We start from the raw sequence: 14,566 nt of genomic DNA, 5'->3' as shown, positions 1-14,566 counted from the left end.
AGATCCCTCAGGTCATCTGGATCCGTTTTTTTATCAGTTCCCAGAGTCAGAACCAGACACGGAGAAGCTGCATTCAGCTTTTATGCTCCATATATCTGGAACAAACTCCCAGAAAGCCTCAGATCAGCTGAAACACTCATTTTGTTTAAATCCAGGTTGAAGACTCACCTATTCTCAGCTGCGTTTGAATAAAGCACCAAATCCACACTTTTAAGCTTAAATTTCAAAACTTATATTTTAACTACTGATTTTATCTATTGTTCTGATTTTATCTACTGTTTTTTTTAAATCAATTTTAAATCATGCTTTTGTTGTTTTTGTTTTTTAATGTCTCTGTAAAGCACTTTGAATTACCTTGTTGTTGAATTGTGCTATATAAATAAACTTGCCTTGCCTTGCCTTGCCTAGAGGTGAATCTGAAGTTAAGTTGATGATGCTGAGATTTATTCACCAAATTGCACCTTCATACCAACTTTATAGTGTCTAATATAAAGACAGCAGTCTAGAGGATTGAAATCAGCCAGGACAACTCATGAAACATCTGTTAAATTAAGGTGTGTAAATCCACAAAGAGGAGTGAACCTCAGTAGGCCAGCTGATTACAGCCCGTACACTAAGAAAATTAACTGGAGCTCTCAATAGAAGTTATTGTGAACTGAGCCACTACAACTGATTCCTCCACCTACTGAATCCCAGTTTAACCTCTTCCCTACTCATTTTCCTGTTTACAGGTAAAGGCACCCTCTACGTGGTAGCCAAAAGAAAATAGAGCTATTTTTTTCTTCTTTGCTAATGTCTTACTTTACTGATTCAAGCTGAGTGCATTCTTTAGAATTAAAATACAGACTAACATAAAGTTTGTATTCCCATAAAATAATATTATTTCATCATTACATTAATGTAGAGCAAGGTTCTGTTGGCATGCCATAAAAATGGGTGGTAGAAAGGTTCTTCAAAGAGCTACTTTTACTTTCTTGTTTTGAGTGCATTTCACAGCTGGTACTTTTTCACTTTTACTTGAGTGAAGAAGCTGAATCAGTACTTCAACTTTTACTGGAGTATTTTTTAACAATAGTATCTGTAATTCTACTTCAGTACAGGATGTCTGTACTTTTGCCAACTCTCGTCATGAGACGGTAAGGACTACAGATTAATTTTGTTAAAAAAGAAAGAAAGAGGGAGCACAGGAAAATAGTGAAGAGCCAAGGGGCTGAAGGAACAACTGAGCAGATGTGGAAAGAATAAAGAAAGAGCAGGACACAGCACAGCAAGCAAAGCCACATGAATGGTCCTGTCCACTGTAAACGAGACAAACTGATCCCTGATCTGAATGCACTCTAGATCATTTTTTTCTTGTGCCATGACTGAAAATTATGTATGTTTTTTTTCCTGTCAAATATCTGGATTGTTTCAAACAGGTGTTAGTTCACATGGGATAAGTGAAGACTTTTTAAAAAAAATTCCCATATGGTTGTCAGAAAGGTGTTTATGGCTTTTAAGCAGCTTTGATGCTTTGAGCTGGTTCTAGGCCCAGCCATGAGTTGCCCATACCACTTGGTCTGATCCATTTTGAAACACGTAGCAACCTATAATAATGGATTGGATTTATATAGCGCTTTTCAAGGCACCCAAAGCGCTTTACAATACCACTATTCATTCACTCTCACACACTGGTGAAGGCAAGCTACAGTTGTAGCCACAGCTGCCCTGGGGCAGGCTGACAAAAGCGGGGCTGCCATATCGCGCCATCGGCCCCTCTGGCCATCACCAGTAGGCGGCAGGTGAAGTGTCTTGCCCAAGGACACAACGACTGAGACTGCCTGAGCCGGGGCTCGAACCAGCAACCTTCCGGTTACAAGACGAACTGCCAACTCTTTGAGCCACGATCGCCAATTATGTGAATATTTTGTTATTCACATAATTATCATATGGAGCAGTTGGAGAAATGCTGGGTTTCCCAGCAAAGGGAATAAGGAGGCCCTGGACGGAACGCCCACAGCCAACTGAGGCAGAGGCCGGCCATCCAGGACGTGTTCAGGGCCTGCTGATGCCACAGCATACAAGGCCAAAAATTTAAAGAGACTACTTTTTGTTTTTATGTTTTCGAAATTTTTTCTGAATCATTTGTGATATTTATCTTGAAAGGTGCTATATAAATACAATTTTACTGACTTACTTAATGTATTCATTTTGTCTCATGATGGCTTTTCATTAGAGCTATTTCCTTACTTCTAATTAGTTTGGAATACTTTTTACAATTGATCTACAAATGCAATAAAAACATGTTGGGTGTTACATCACGAGACAGCAGTAAATTTTGTGTGCTGGCACCATTTTATCAGAGTCAGGGGACCCAATCTCATACTCAGGCAGAAGGAGCTCAGTGAGACTTATCTGAAGATCTGAAATCTAACACACACTAAGCTGTGTGTCAGCTCATGCAGAAACAAATTGTAATTGTGCAGACAATCTCACGAATTTCTCACTGTTCCTACTGTCACAGATATGACATAGTGATGTTTCGTTGGTATCATCTACAACAGATAAAAGAAGAAAAAAGTGACAAATTTGCAAAAAGCCTGTCTGGAACTTGGCAGAAAGGCTAAACAGACAAGAAATGAAAAAAAAAAAATTCAAATGCAGGTATATGGATTTGTTTAGAGTCAAAATATTAATTTGTTATCCTACAAAACAATAATGTCATATACATTAGGTGAGACTGAACAAAATTCTGGTATCAGAAATAATGGATATGCGTACAATAAATACTCATTGTTAAATGTGATTTAGATAACTTCATAGCTTCATCTGAAGAACAGGAACAATCAAAAAATAAACAAGGACACAGTGTACACAAGGAAGCAGGGGACTGAACAAGATAGTAACAATTATATATGAGAGAACAAGGAGAAATATGTGATTCATTTGATACTTTTATAAATCGTAGGTACCAACAAGATATAGCAATATAAGAAAGTCAATTGTGGGAAAAATCTTCTTAATGTTCTTCATGAGCATGTCGTTGTTGTCTTGCTATATGAAGAAGATATTAAATACTGTGTAGATGTTTTACTAAGATGCAAACACAAGATTCATATTATCATTTCAGCAACAAGGAACGTAAAAAACAAAATGTTTCTGATATGACACCTTATCAGAGAGAATATAAGACTACAAGCACAACGATCCAGCATCATTCAACTGGCCACTCAGTCAGTGGTTGTGCACATTCTTTTGAGCAAGAGGTGAACATGGACAAAGGCTGTTCTACAGTTTGTGTATTGATTGTAGCACTTTGTGCATTGGTGCACTTTGGCACTGTTTTTTCCACAGTGAAAACTGGTGGCATTTTCACAGGTGAGTTTGGGTTTTTCTTTTTTACTTAGACGTGTTCAGCTCATAACTGTCTTCTTAACAATTCTTTCTGAAATGTGCATGTTTGTTAGTTACTTATATGGTCTGTTTGGGGACCACACAGCATCATAACTTTTGGCCCAATTACCACACCTCATTCATATCCTTTTCTGCTTCACTGCTTCTTCTAAAACCAGAATGCCCACGCCATCTTAAGCTTGATCAGTCATGTAAGGGGTGTGAGCACTGTCCTAGAGACAGACTTCTTGAGAGAGGGTGTGGAGTAAATTTTTGGTCAAACATTCTCAGTTTATAAAATGAGAGATAAAAAAGTTTCTTCAAGTTAAATCCACATTTACCACCCTCATTCCGTGAAACAGAATTCAAGAAAAACAGAAGAGGAAGAGGAGAGAGGAATTTGCTGCACTTCAGGAATAGCTGCTGCACAACAAAATACTGTGATAGTGACTGGCAGGGTCAGTGCATGCAGACAATATAACAGCATGCAATCTTTGACCACAAAAATGAAACACAGCACTAAAGTAAAGTGAAAGGAAAGTGAGATCAAACACAAACACTGCCTGCTTACGGATCCTTTCTGAAATGTGCATGTTTGATTTTGTCAAACAGCCAATTTGGCGACTGCAAAGCATCACAACTCTTATTCCTCACAGCTCATCCATGTCCTTTTTTGCTTTTCTGCTTCTTTCAAACCCAGAATGTCCACGCCATCTTAATCTTGCTCTGTCACGTAAGGGGTATGAGGACTGTCCTAGAGACCACATATGCTGTGTCTACGATGGTGAAGAAGTCTGTGTCCCTCCTGTTTCCAGTATGTGTCACAATGTTTAATTTCTTCTTAAGAGGGTGTGGTAAATTTTTCATTGAGTCTTCTCAGTCAGTAGAATGAGAGAGAGTCTAAAAATCAAATAAATTCCAGTAAAATCCACATTTACTGCACTTTCTGATTAGAGTTCTTTGTCTGCACTAATTTCTCTTTCCTTCCAGCAAAGCCAGGAGTGTGTCCTCGTCGGCGCTTAGACTTTGGACATTGTGCTGAAATTTGCTCTAAAGACAGAGACTGTCCTAATAATGAGAAGTGCTGCTCCAACGGATGTGGACATGAGTGCATGGCTCCATTGTCAGGTGAGATTGAACAAAGTGACATTTTAACAACCAAGTTTCTTTTGACTCAGATTTGTTCAGCTTATAATCTACTGCTCACGGTTTCTTTCTAAAATGTGCATGTTTGTTTTGTTTTGTTAAACAGCCAAACTGGCAATCAGACAGCTTTATAAGACTGACTTCATTTACCACAGCTCATCCATGTCCTTTTCTACTTTACTGCTTCCTCCAAAACCAGAATGCCCAAGCCATCTTAATCTTGCTCTGTCACGTAAGGGGTGTAATGACTGTCCTAGAGGCCACATATGCTGTATCTGTGATGGTGAAGAAGTCTGCGTCCCTCCTGTTTCCAGTATGTGTCACAATGTTTAATTTCTTCTTAAGAGGGTGTGGTAAATTTTTCATTGAGTCTTCTCAGTCAGTAGAATGAGAGAGAGTCTAAAAATCAAATAAATTCCAGTAAAATCCACATTTACTGCACTTTCTGATTAGAGTTCTTTGTCTGCACTAATTTCTCTTTCCTTCCAGCAAAGCCAGGAGTGTGTCCTCGCCGGCGCTTGCACAACAGGCGTTGTACTAAATCTTGCTCTAAAGACAGAGACTGCCCCAATAATGAGAAGTGCTGCTCCAACGGATGTGGACATGAGTGCATGGCTCCATTGTCAGGTGAGATTGAACAAAGTGACATTTTAACAACCAAGTTTCTTTTGACTCAGATTTGTTCAGCTTATAATCTACTGCTCACGGTTTCTTTCTAAAATGTGCATGTTTGTTTTGTTTTGTTAAACAGCCAAACTGGCAATCAGACAGCTTTATAAGACTGACTTCATTTACCACAGCTCATCCATGTCCTTTTCTACTTTACTGCTTCCTCCAAAACCAGAATGCCCAAGCCATCTTAATCTTGCTCTGTCACGTAAGGGGTGTAATGGCTGTCCTAGAGGCCACATATGCTGTATCTGTGATGGTGAAGAAGTCTGCGTCCCTCCTGCTCCCAGTACGTGTCACTATGTTTAATTTCTTCTTGGTGTGTGTGGCAAATCTTTGGTTAAACCTTCTCAGTTAATAAAATGACAGATAATAAAATTTCTTCAAGTTAAATCCACATTTACCACCCTCTCTGGTTAGAGTTCTTTGTCTGCACTAATTTCTCTTTCCTTCCAGCAAAGCCAGGAGTGTGTCCTCGCCGGCGCTTAGACTTTGGACATGGACTGCTCATTATAACATTTTTCAGTTGTCTGGTTTCATTACTAATATTAAACACAAGCTATGTACCATACACGCCACTATTGGAGCATGGTTGAAAATGAAAGTGTGTCTTAAATGACATGTTATTAGAGAGACTGCAAATCTGTGAGCACAAAGACCCGGCATCCACTAACTGGCCTTCTCAGCCTGTGGTTGTGCACTAGTACACAGACAGTATTTTTGCACACAGGAGCACATTCCTTTGAGCAAAAGATGAACGTGGACAAACACTGATCGACTTTGTCAGTTTTTTGTTTGTTCTGCTAGAACTTACTGCAAATTAACAGGCAAATTTTCTTTGGGGGGGGGGGGGCTCAGATGTGCTCAATTTATAATCTGCCTGCTTACGGATCCTTTCTGAAATGTGCATGTTTGATTTTGTCAAACAGCCAATTTGGCGACTGCAAAGCATCACAACTCTTATTCCTCACAGCTCATCCATGTCCTTTTTTGCTTTTCTGCTTCTTTCAAACCCAGAATGTCCACGCCATCTTAATCTTGCTCTGTCACGTAAGGGGTATGAGGACTGTCCTAGAGACCACATATGCTGTGTCTATGATGGTGAAGAAGTCTGTGTCCCTCCTGTTTCCAGTACGTGTCACAATGTTTAATTTCTTCTTAATAGGGTGTGGTAAATTTTTCATTGAGTCTTCTCAGTCAGTAGAATGAGAGAGAGTCTAAAAATTAAATAAATTCCAGTAAAATCCACATTTACTGCACTTTCTGATTAGAGTTCTTTGTCTGCACTAATTTCTCTTTCCTTCCAGCAAAGCCAGGAGTGTGTCCTCGTCGGCGCTTAGACTTTGGACATTGTGCTGAAATTTGCTCTAATGACAGAGACTGCCCCAATAATGAGAAGTGCTGCTCCAACGGATGTGGACATGAGTGCATGGCTCCTGTCATAGGTGAGATATAAACAACATGACAGTTATCCACAGGATATCAACTGCTGCAACACATATCACGTTGCAAGTTGCAAAAAGGCTGTCACTGACCATTAATTTGTGCAGACATAATTAAATATAGGAAAATATATATACTAAGATTAATAATTTAATATATGTATACTTGGGAATGCACGAAATTTGAGAAGGTGAAAACTTGTGTTAATCTCCTTTTTTTGCTTGGGGGTAAGTTGGGTACTGAACAACAAAAACCATTAAGACTCTTGTAATGATGCAGTATCAGACTGCACAAGTCTTGTCTGATATATGGGAATTAGAGTGTAAATGTGGGGTGGTAATATGAATTTAAACTAGACTTCTCCAGGAAACTCATTCCTTAGCAGGAAGAAAGAGGTCCAATAGCATCATTCCGTGAAACAGAATTCAAGAAAAACAGAAGAGGAAGAGGAGAAAGGAATTTGCTGCACTTCAGGAATAGCTGCTGCACAACAAAATACTGTGATAGTGACTGGCAGGGTCAATGCATGCAGACAATATAACAGCATGCAATCTTTGACCACAAAAATGAAACACAGCACTAAAGTAAAGTGAAAGGAAAGTGAGATCAAACACAAACACTGCCTGCTTACGGATCCTTTCTGAAATGTGCATGTTTGATTTTGTCAAACAGCCAATTTGGCGACTGCAAAGCATCACAACTCTTATTCCTCACAGCTCATCCATGTCCTTTTTTGCTTTTCTGCTTCTTTCAACCCAGAATGTCCACGCCATCTTAATCTTGCTCTGTCACATAAGGGGTATGAGGACTGTCCTAGAGACCACATATGCTGTGTCTATGATGGTGAAGAAGTCTGTGTCCCTCCTGTTTCCAGTACGTGTCACAATGTTTAATTTCTTCTTAATAGGGTGTGGTAAATTTTTCATTGAGTCTTCTCAGTCAGTAGAATGAGAGAGAGTCTAAAAATTAAATAAATTCCAGTAAAATACACATTTACTGCACTTTCTGATTAGAGTTCTTTGTCTGCACTAATTTCTCTTTCCTTCCAGCAAAGCCAGGAGTGTGTCCTCGTCGGCGCTTAGACTTTGGACATTGTGCTGAAATTTGCTCTAATGACAGAGACTGTCCTAATAATGAGAAGTGCTGCTCCAACGGATGTGGACATGAGTGCATGGCTCCATTGTCAGGTGAGATTGAACAAAGTGACAGTTATCCACAGGATATCAACTGCTGCAACACATATCATGTTGCAAGTTGCAAAGAGGCTGTCACTGACCATTAATTTGTGCAGACATAATTAAATATAGGAAAATATATATATTAAGATTAATAATTTAATATATGTATACTTGGGACTGCACGAAATTTGAGAAGGTGAAAACTTGTGTTAATCTCCTTCTTTTTGATTGGGGGTAAGTTGGGTACTGAAGAACAAAAACCAACCACACAGGAGCACATTCCTTTGAGCAAAAGATGAACGTGGACAAACACTGATCGACTTTGTCAGTTTTTTGTTTGTTCTGCTAGAACTTACTGCAAATTAACAGGCAAGTTTTTTGTTTTGGTTTTTTTTTTTTTGGGGGGGGCTCAGATGTGCTCAATTTATAATCTGCCTGCTTACGGATCCTTTCTGAAATGTGCATGTTTGATTTTGTCAAACAGCCAATTTGGCGACTGCAAAGCATCATAACTCTTATTCCTCACAGCTCATCCATGTCCTTTTTTGCTTTTCTGCTTCTTTCAACCCCAGAATGTTCACGCCATCTTAATCTTGCTCTGTCACGTAAGGGGTATGAGGACTGTCCTAGAGACCACATATGCTGTGTCTATGATGGTGAAGAAGTCTGTGTCCCTCCTGCTCCCAGTACGTGTCACTATGTTTAATGTCTTCTGAAAAGGGTGTGGATTAAATATTTGGTTAAATCTTCTCAGTTAATAAAATGACAAGTAGTTTAAAAATAAAGTTTGCACATACAAATTGTGCTAGATCTTGCTTTGATGACAGAGACTGTCCCTTTATTCTGAAGTGTTGCTACAATGGATGCGGACATGAGTGCATGGTACCAGACATAGGTGAGATACGAACAAAGTGGCAGTTATCTAAAGCAGCGGCCCCCAACCTTTTTTGCCCCACGGACCGGTTTATGTCTGACAGTATTTTCACGGACCAGCCTTTAAGGTGCCGCGGATAAATACAACAAAATAAAACCAGTACCAGTACCCAAAAAAGAAAATTTATTCATAACACACTGGAAAAGAGCCAGGGAAACCGATTTAATGATAAAAACGATAAAAAATAACGAAACCCTAAAAAAACTATAAATTTCACAACCGAGCTTCAACTCTCGCAGCCCGGAACCAAACGACTCACGGGCCTGTACCAGTCTGTGGCCCAGGGGTTGGGGACCGCTGATCTACAGGTTATCTGTTATCATGTCATCTACAATAGGTAGAAGTCAGAAAAGGCTGTCTCTAACAATTGTGCACAAAAAAGAGAAAATGTTTAATTTCATACACATTTCCTTGAGATTGTATGAAACATGAAAGAGTGAGAACTTTAAAAAAAAGCTTGTTAGTCTTCTTTATGACCATGTGTTTCGTTGTGTACTGCAGACCAGAGACTTACTGCTGTCATTTTGTGTGAGACTGTATAAGTTTTGCCTGATATTTGGGAACTGGAGTGTACACGTTGGGTGGAATCTAACTTGAAATGAGAGATTAATCAACTGGATCTCCATGAGACTCATACCTTAGTCGAGAAGAAGGAAGTGCAGTAAGCCTCCTTCAGAGAAACAGGGTGGCCACAGCCTAAAACACAATCAAATGTTTCACAATTTCCAGAAACTCTTAGAAGAGATTTTTATTAATTTACTGCAATTCAGGGTTCAATAAGGTCAAAGGATATCTTTCAGAGGGACAACCCACCACACTCTCTGGAGTTCTTGGTCTATACTCATTTCTCTTTCATTTCAGTAAAGCCAGGAGTGTGTCCTCACAGACACTTGGGCCACGGACGTTGCCTTGAATCTTGCTTTAATGACAGAGATTGTCCCTTTTTTGAGAAGTGTTGCTCCAATGGATGCGGACATGAGTGCATGGCTCCCTACAAAGGTAATAGATGCACAAAGCAGCCAAGACCCTTTAAATAATTCACCAAGTGGTTAATGGTATTTTGTAACTAATCATATTTTTGGGTTTGGTGTATCTGTGAAGGCTGACTGCTGCCCCCTGCCTGAAACCACCTCCATGTGTGCTGGTCAGTGTCCAGGAGAGCAGAAGTGCTGCAGGACATCCTGCGGTCATGCGTGCAATGAGCCCCGCTGATTAGAAAGTACCAAGTCAATCTACATTAAACATCTTTACAAATTTACTATGGCCTTCTCTTTAATGCAATACTTTTTTTCTTTCTGTAATATTATTAAGACTTTCTTTTTCTGATGATGACAAATGTTTTTGTAAAGGCAGACTGCGTGGCTAGGCACTTGATTATATGCGTCTGTGACAACGGGACTGAAAAAAACACCTCAATTCAGAGAACAGGGAGTGTGGCTCCAGACCTGCTGCTTTTACTTAAATCTACTTCAAAACAAGTGATTTCCTGTCCCATTAAAGATAATATTCATTACTTTTAGGTATCTTTCTTTGTATTTGTTTGTTTGTGAGAGTATTTGGATATCGTGTTTTGGACAAAGTTTGTATTTAAAAACAAAAAAGAAACCATGTTGAATTCACTCTGACATAATGTATCTCTGTATCTGATTGTTCCTAGTAGGGAGATTGAAAAGAAGCAATAATCACTCCATGTGAGCTCAGAGGCTTCAGAGGGCAGTGAGATATCAAATCAGAATAACCTGATTTGTATTTTATTACAGTTTCCTCACAGTAACATCATGCACTATGATTTAATGGAGTTACAGTTTCAAACTTCCAGAAAACAAATCAATGTTCAAACTAGAGCTGCAAAAAATAAAAACAAAAATAAAAACGCCGACACTGCTATCAACAAAAATGGTATTTTAAGCACAGCTATCGAGTTTTTATAGTCAGTGCATGCCTGGTTTAGACACTGCCCATTGGTTTACATAAACAGATATAATATGATGATATTCCATTTATAGTCGCATATAACGTTTGAGCATAAGCTAAGAAACAAGTCAAGATAGGAACACGAAAATATGTATCTGACAACCTCCTTTCTTACAGAAAACATGACTCATGTTCGTCACTTTGTGGTGAAAGGAAGCAGCGGCATCAACCCTTACTATACCGTTCTCGTGTGATTCCTCTGGGAAGTAAAGTATCTTAAATTAGGCTGTGAGTGATATGGATTTTGGCCCGTCAAGCTGTGCGCCCTCCTCCACAGCAGCCTCAAGCTAACAAGCTAATTAATAGGAGGCAACAAGAAAGAAAGCTTAAGTGGGAGACTGACTATGGTGCACCTTTACACCACAGATAAAATACATTATTAACACATTCAATGCAAATGTAACATTTTTTCTTCTGTAATTGGCAGCAGTTAACAGCATCCAACATTATTAAGGGTAATTTTGTGCTGAGGATGTTTAACAATGTCATAGATTTGTATAAATGATACCTGCTGCTAAAGCAAAACACACGGCTGTTTCCATTATTGCTCCCCATTCTGTGCAGGGGAGGAATTTAAGTGCTAAAAGCGGAAAATCAGAAGTAAATAGCATGAACATTTCACAGTTTGTGAGCACACAAAAACTGCAGAAAAATGAGTTTGTCAGAGTGGCCATATGTAGGATTTCACACACTCAATTTGGAAAGCTCTGTTGAAACAACCAGTTAAAATCAATCGTTGACATCTTTCAGTCCTATTTCCAAATAAAAAATATTTCAGTTTTAATCAAATGTAATGATTTGTTTTTATCAAGCCAAATCTTCATTTATTTATTCTTTACTTTGTTTATCATTTCATTTTATCAGTGCATCCCTAGTTTTAGCACAGCCTACTAATTTACATAAATATGATACTATGTGACAATATTCAGTCAATAACAGCATGTAATGTTGGAACAAAAACTAATAAACAAGTTAGATTGGAAGACTAAGACATGTTCTCCACCTTGTGGAGAAAAGAAGAAGTAGCTGCTTGAGACTTACCAACACTTCTTGTAGAATTTCTGTGGGAAGTAAAATATTCTGCAATGGACTGTGTGGTCTGCACAGTGGTGTACACGCCAAGCACACACCCAACTAAACTGAACAGAGAGGCCATCCTCCACATCACCCTTAAGCTAACACGCTAAACAATAGTTATTTTGTAGAGTCATAAAGTCATCTCATCCAGTAAATGCTGTAAATCATCACCAGAGCATAAATTATTAGTCTTAAACAGAATCATTATTAATATTGTGGACACCTTATGTATGTAATTGATGTGTGATTTAAACAATCTAGGGCCCAACACTGACCCCTGGGGGACACCAGAAGCATAACTTCCTTCTCTAATATATGAGCAAGAATTCATTTAACTTCACAAACTGGTGCCAGTCTCTTTAAAAAAAAACAACTCTGAAATTACTTTAAAACTCCTCATCTGATCTATTGTATCAAATTTGTTTCTGAAGTGTGTAAATAATCCAACCGCATATTGTTTTTGTTTTTTTGTCTATGGAGTCTAATAATGCTAGATGGAAATGCGGGCTGGTTCACTGGTTAAAAAGAAAATAAACCGCTTCGCACATGTCAGATACTGTTGGAGGAGAAATTGATTCATTTGCTGGAAGCACTAAAATAAAGTGAAGGTAAAATTAGGTCACATGACAAAAACTATTGTTCATCATAACATTTTTCAGCTGTCTAGTTTTATTACTAACATGTAAACAACATTAGAAGATTCATACCACAGTACATGCCATATTTTATCTGTAACTCTACAGGCACAAGGACCCAGCATCCTCTAAGTGGCCTGCTCAGCATGTGGCTATGGACTAGTGTACAGTATTTTTTGCACACAGCAGTACATGTTTTGAGCAAGAAGTGAACATGGACAAACACTGGTGGACAATTTGCGCATTGGTTTTAGCATTTTGCGCATTAGCGCACTTTGACACTGTTCTTTCAGCGAGCGCTTGTTGCAAAATAACAGGCAAGTTTCTTTTGACTCAAATTTCTTCAACCCATTATCTGACTGCTTACGGATTCTTTTTGAAATGCGCGTGATTGTTTGTTTAGCAACCAAATTGGTAACCACTCAAAATCATAACTCATGTCTCCTTTGGCACGGCTGATCCGTAATGCTTTTCTGCTCTTTTCTTTCAAGTCTCAGCTGTCTAAAAGTCAGTCAAAAGGCCCGTGTACCACACTCTCCCGTTCTATCTCTTTGTCTATACTGATTTCTCTTTTCTTTCAGGAGTGTGTCCTCGCAGGCGCCTGGGCTACGGACGGTGTGCTGAATTTTGCTCTAATGACAGTGACTGCCCCGACAAGGAAAAGTGCTGCTCCAACGGGTGTGGACATGAGTGCATGGCACCGTACGTAGGTGAGAGATCAACAAAGTAGAAAACACCCCCATGTACATCCCAAGTGTTTAAAGGTATTTTATAACTAATCATATTTTTTTGACTTCGCTGTGATCAGTGAAGCCTGGCGGCTGCCCCCTGCCTGAGACCACCCCCATGTGTGCTGAGTACTGCTATCACGATGGTCAGTGTCCAGGAGATCAAAAGTGCTGCAGGACTACCTGTGGTCATGCATGCAGTGAGCCCTGCTAAGGAAGTCCATCATCTACATTAAACATCTCTCCTTTTTAAACGGACACATTTTTCCCACAAAGAAAAAGTGGCCTGTTTGCATTTATTCCTTGTTCTCTTTTTTTTACCGCCTGTATTCTTACTTCAGTGTGAAAAACAGTATATCTGTTCCATTTCTAATTAAAGCCTTAGAGTATGATGCATTGTTTTTGTTGTTTTTGTATGACCAATAAAAATAGCCCAATCCTGTATAACCTTGCTATAAATGTGTTTTTAATAGATCCTGGAATTCACAAGCCTGTCGGGTTTTTTGAGTCCGTTTCCCTGCAAAAACAAATGATGAAATGTAGCAAGAATGGAAAGTGTTTCCTGGCAGAACACAAAATGATTCAGATGGACAATGAAAACGTTCTTAGTTTTCAGCATTGTTGCACACTTGTGTCTCAAAATGTATTTTGCTGTTTGTTATTTAAAGAACATTTTAGTTTTTTTTATAAATTACTAGTTTGACCAAAGAAAGTTGCAACAATCAGTGACAAGTTCCTTTACTATATCATGTCCGAGGAGAAAACTTGCAGTTTGTAGCAGATCACATATGAACATCAAATTCTACATGTGGAAAGCTGCTTTTCGCTTTGTTTTTGTTCCACACTGTTGGCAAACACACAGGGGTAAGAACTGCTGACCTGGCAAATACAGAGAGACCTCTGTGTTTGTTCCTTCAGAGTCTGTCATCAGTGAGGCCAACTATGTTTACACAAAAATGTGGGCACTCAATAGGAAGTAATAATGTTCCAACTCCTGTTTAATTTAGAGTTGGGAACTTTCATGTCTAGTAATTTGAAAAATGATGTTTGGCAGTTTATTGAAAAGGCAGTGACAGTAATAACAATACAGAACATAGTCAAATATTCAAATGGAGCTCACTGTTTTACAGAAATATTTTTCTAGGAAGGAAAACAAACAAAAATGTGTGTAAAAGGCTTAAACAAAAGTAAATGCATGGCAGTATTTTATTTAGTATTTAACATCTACAGGAGCTGCTCAGCCATAGAACCCAGGACCACAAAGCTCCAGGCACAGTTTTAGTGCTGATGTTAATCCCAGCGGTGTTTGGAGTTCTGCAGTTGAGTCAGCAGTTTTGGTGACTTTTAGACTGTATCACCTCAGCCCTTGGTGAAACCCCTCTGAAGATCTACATGTCCAACAATTTGTGG

The 14,566-nt window shown here is 38.9% G+C and overlaps 1 protein-coding gene across 1 annotated transcript; it reads left to right on the top strand.

The window, feature by feature from the left end:
- The first annotated feature begins 4,114 nt into the window (after window positions 1–4,114).
- On the top strand, window positions 4,115–13,370 carry LOC146610430 (uncharacterized). Its single transcript, XM_085344982.1, has 10 exons — window positions 4,115–4,226; window positions 4,363–4,500; window positions 4,700–4,831; window positions 5,008–5,145; window positions 6,495–6,632; window positions 7,680–7,817; window positions 8,381–8,494; window positions 9,604–9,741; window positions 13,010–13,138; window positions 13,237–13,370. The coding sequence occupies exons 1-10, from the start codon at window positions 4,115–4,117 to the stop codon at window positions 13,368–13,370; spliced, it is 1,311 nt and encodes a 436-aa protein (XP_085201108.1).
- Window positions 13,371–14,566: the final 1,196 nt, after the last annotated feature.

This window comes from Diplotaxodon limnothrissa, linkage group LG20, assembly GCF_057381915.1.
Source record: "Diplotaxodon limnothrissa isolate DT_005_m linkage group LG20, D_limnothrissa_male_GT1.1, whole genome shotgun sequence".
NCBI classification, from domain to species: Eukaryota; Metazoa; Chordata; class Actinopteri; order Cichliformes; family Cichlidae; genus Diplotaxodon; species Diplotaxodon limnothrissa.
The sequence above is the reverse complement of the archived record's forward strand: the minus strand, read 5'-3'. Positions and strand labels throughout refer to the sequence as shown.

Bases quoted from the DNA above. Each gene is read 5' to 3' on its own strand.
- LOC146610430 (XM_085344982.1), top strand. From the start codon at position 4,115: ATGAGGACTGTCCTAGAGACCACATATGCTGTGTCTACGATGGTGAAG. The intron at 5,146-6,494 runs GTGAGATTGAAC...CTTTCCTTCCAG, and splicing joins GTGCATGGCTCCATTGTCAG to CAAAGCCAGGAGTGTGTCCT. The intron at 6,633-7,679 runs GTGAGATATAAA...CTTTCCTTCCAG, and splicing joins GTGCATGGCTCCTGTCATAG to CAAAGCCAGGAGTGTGTCCT.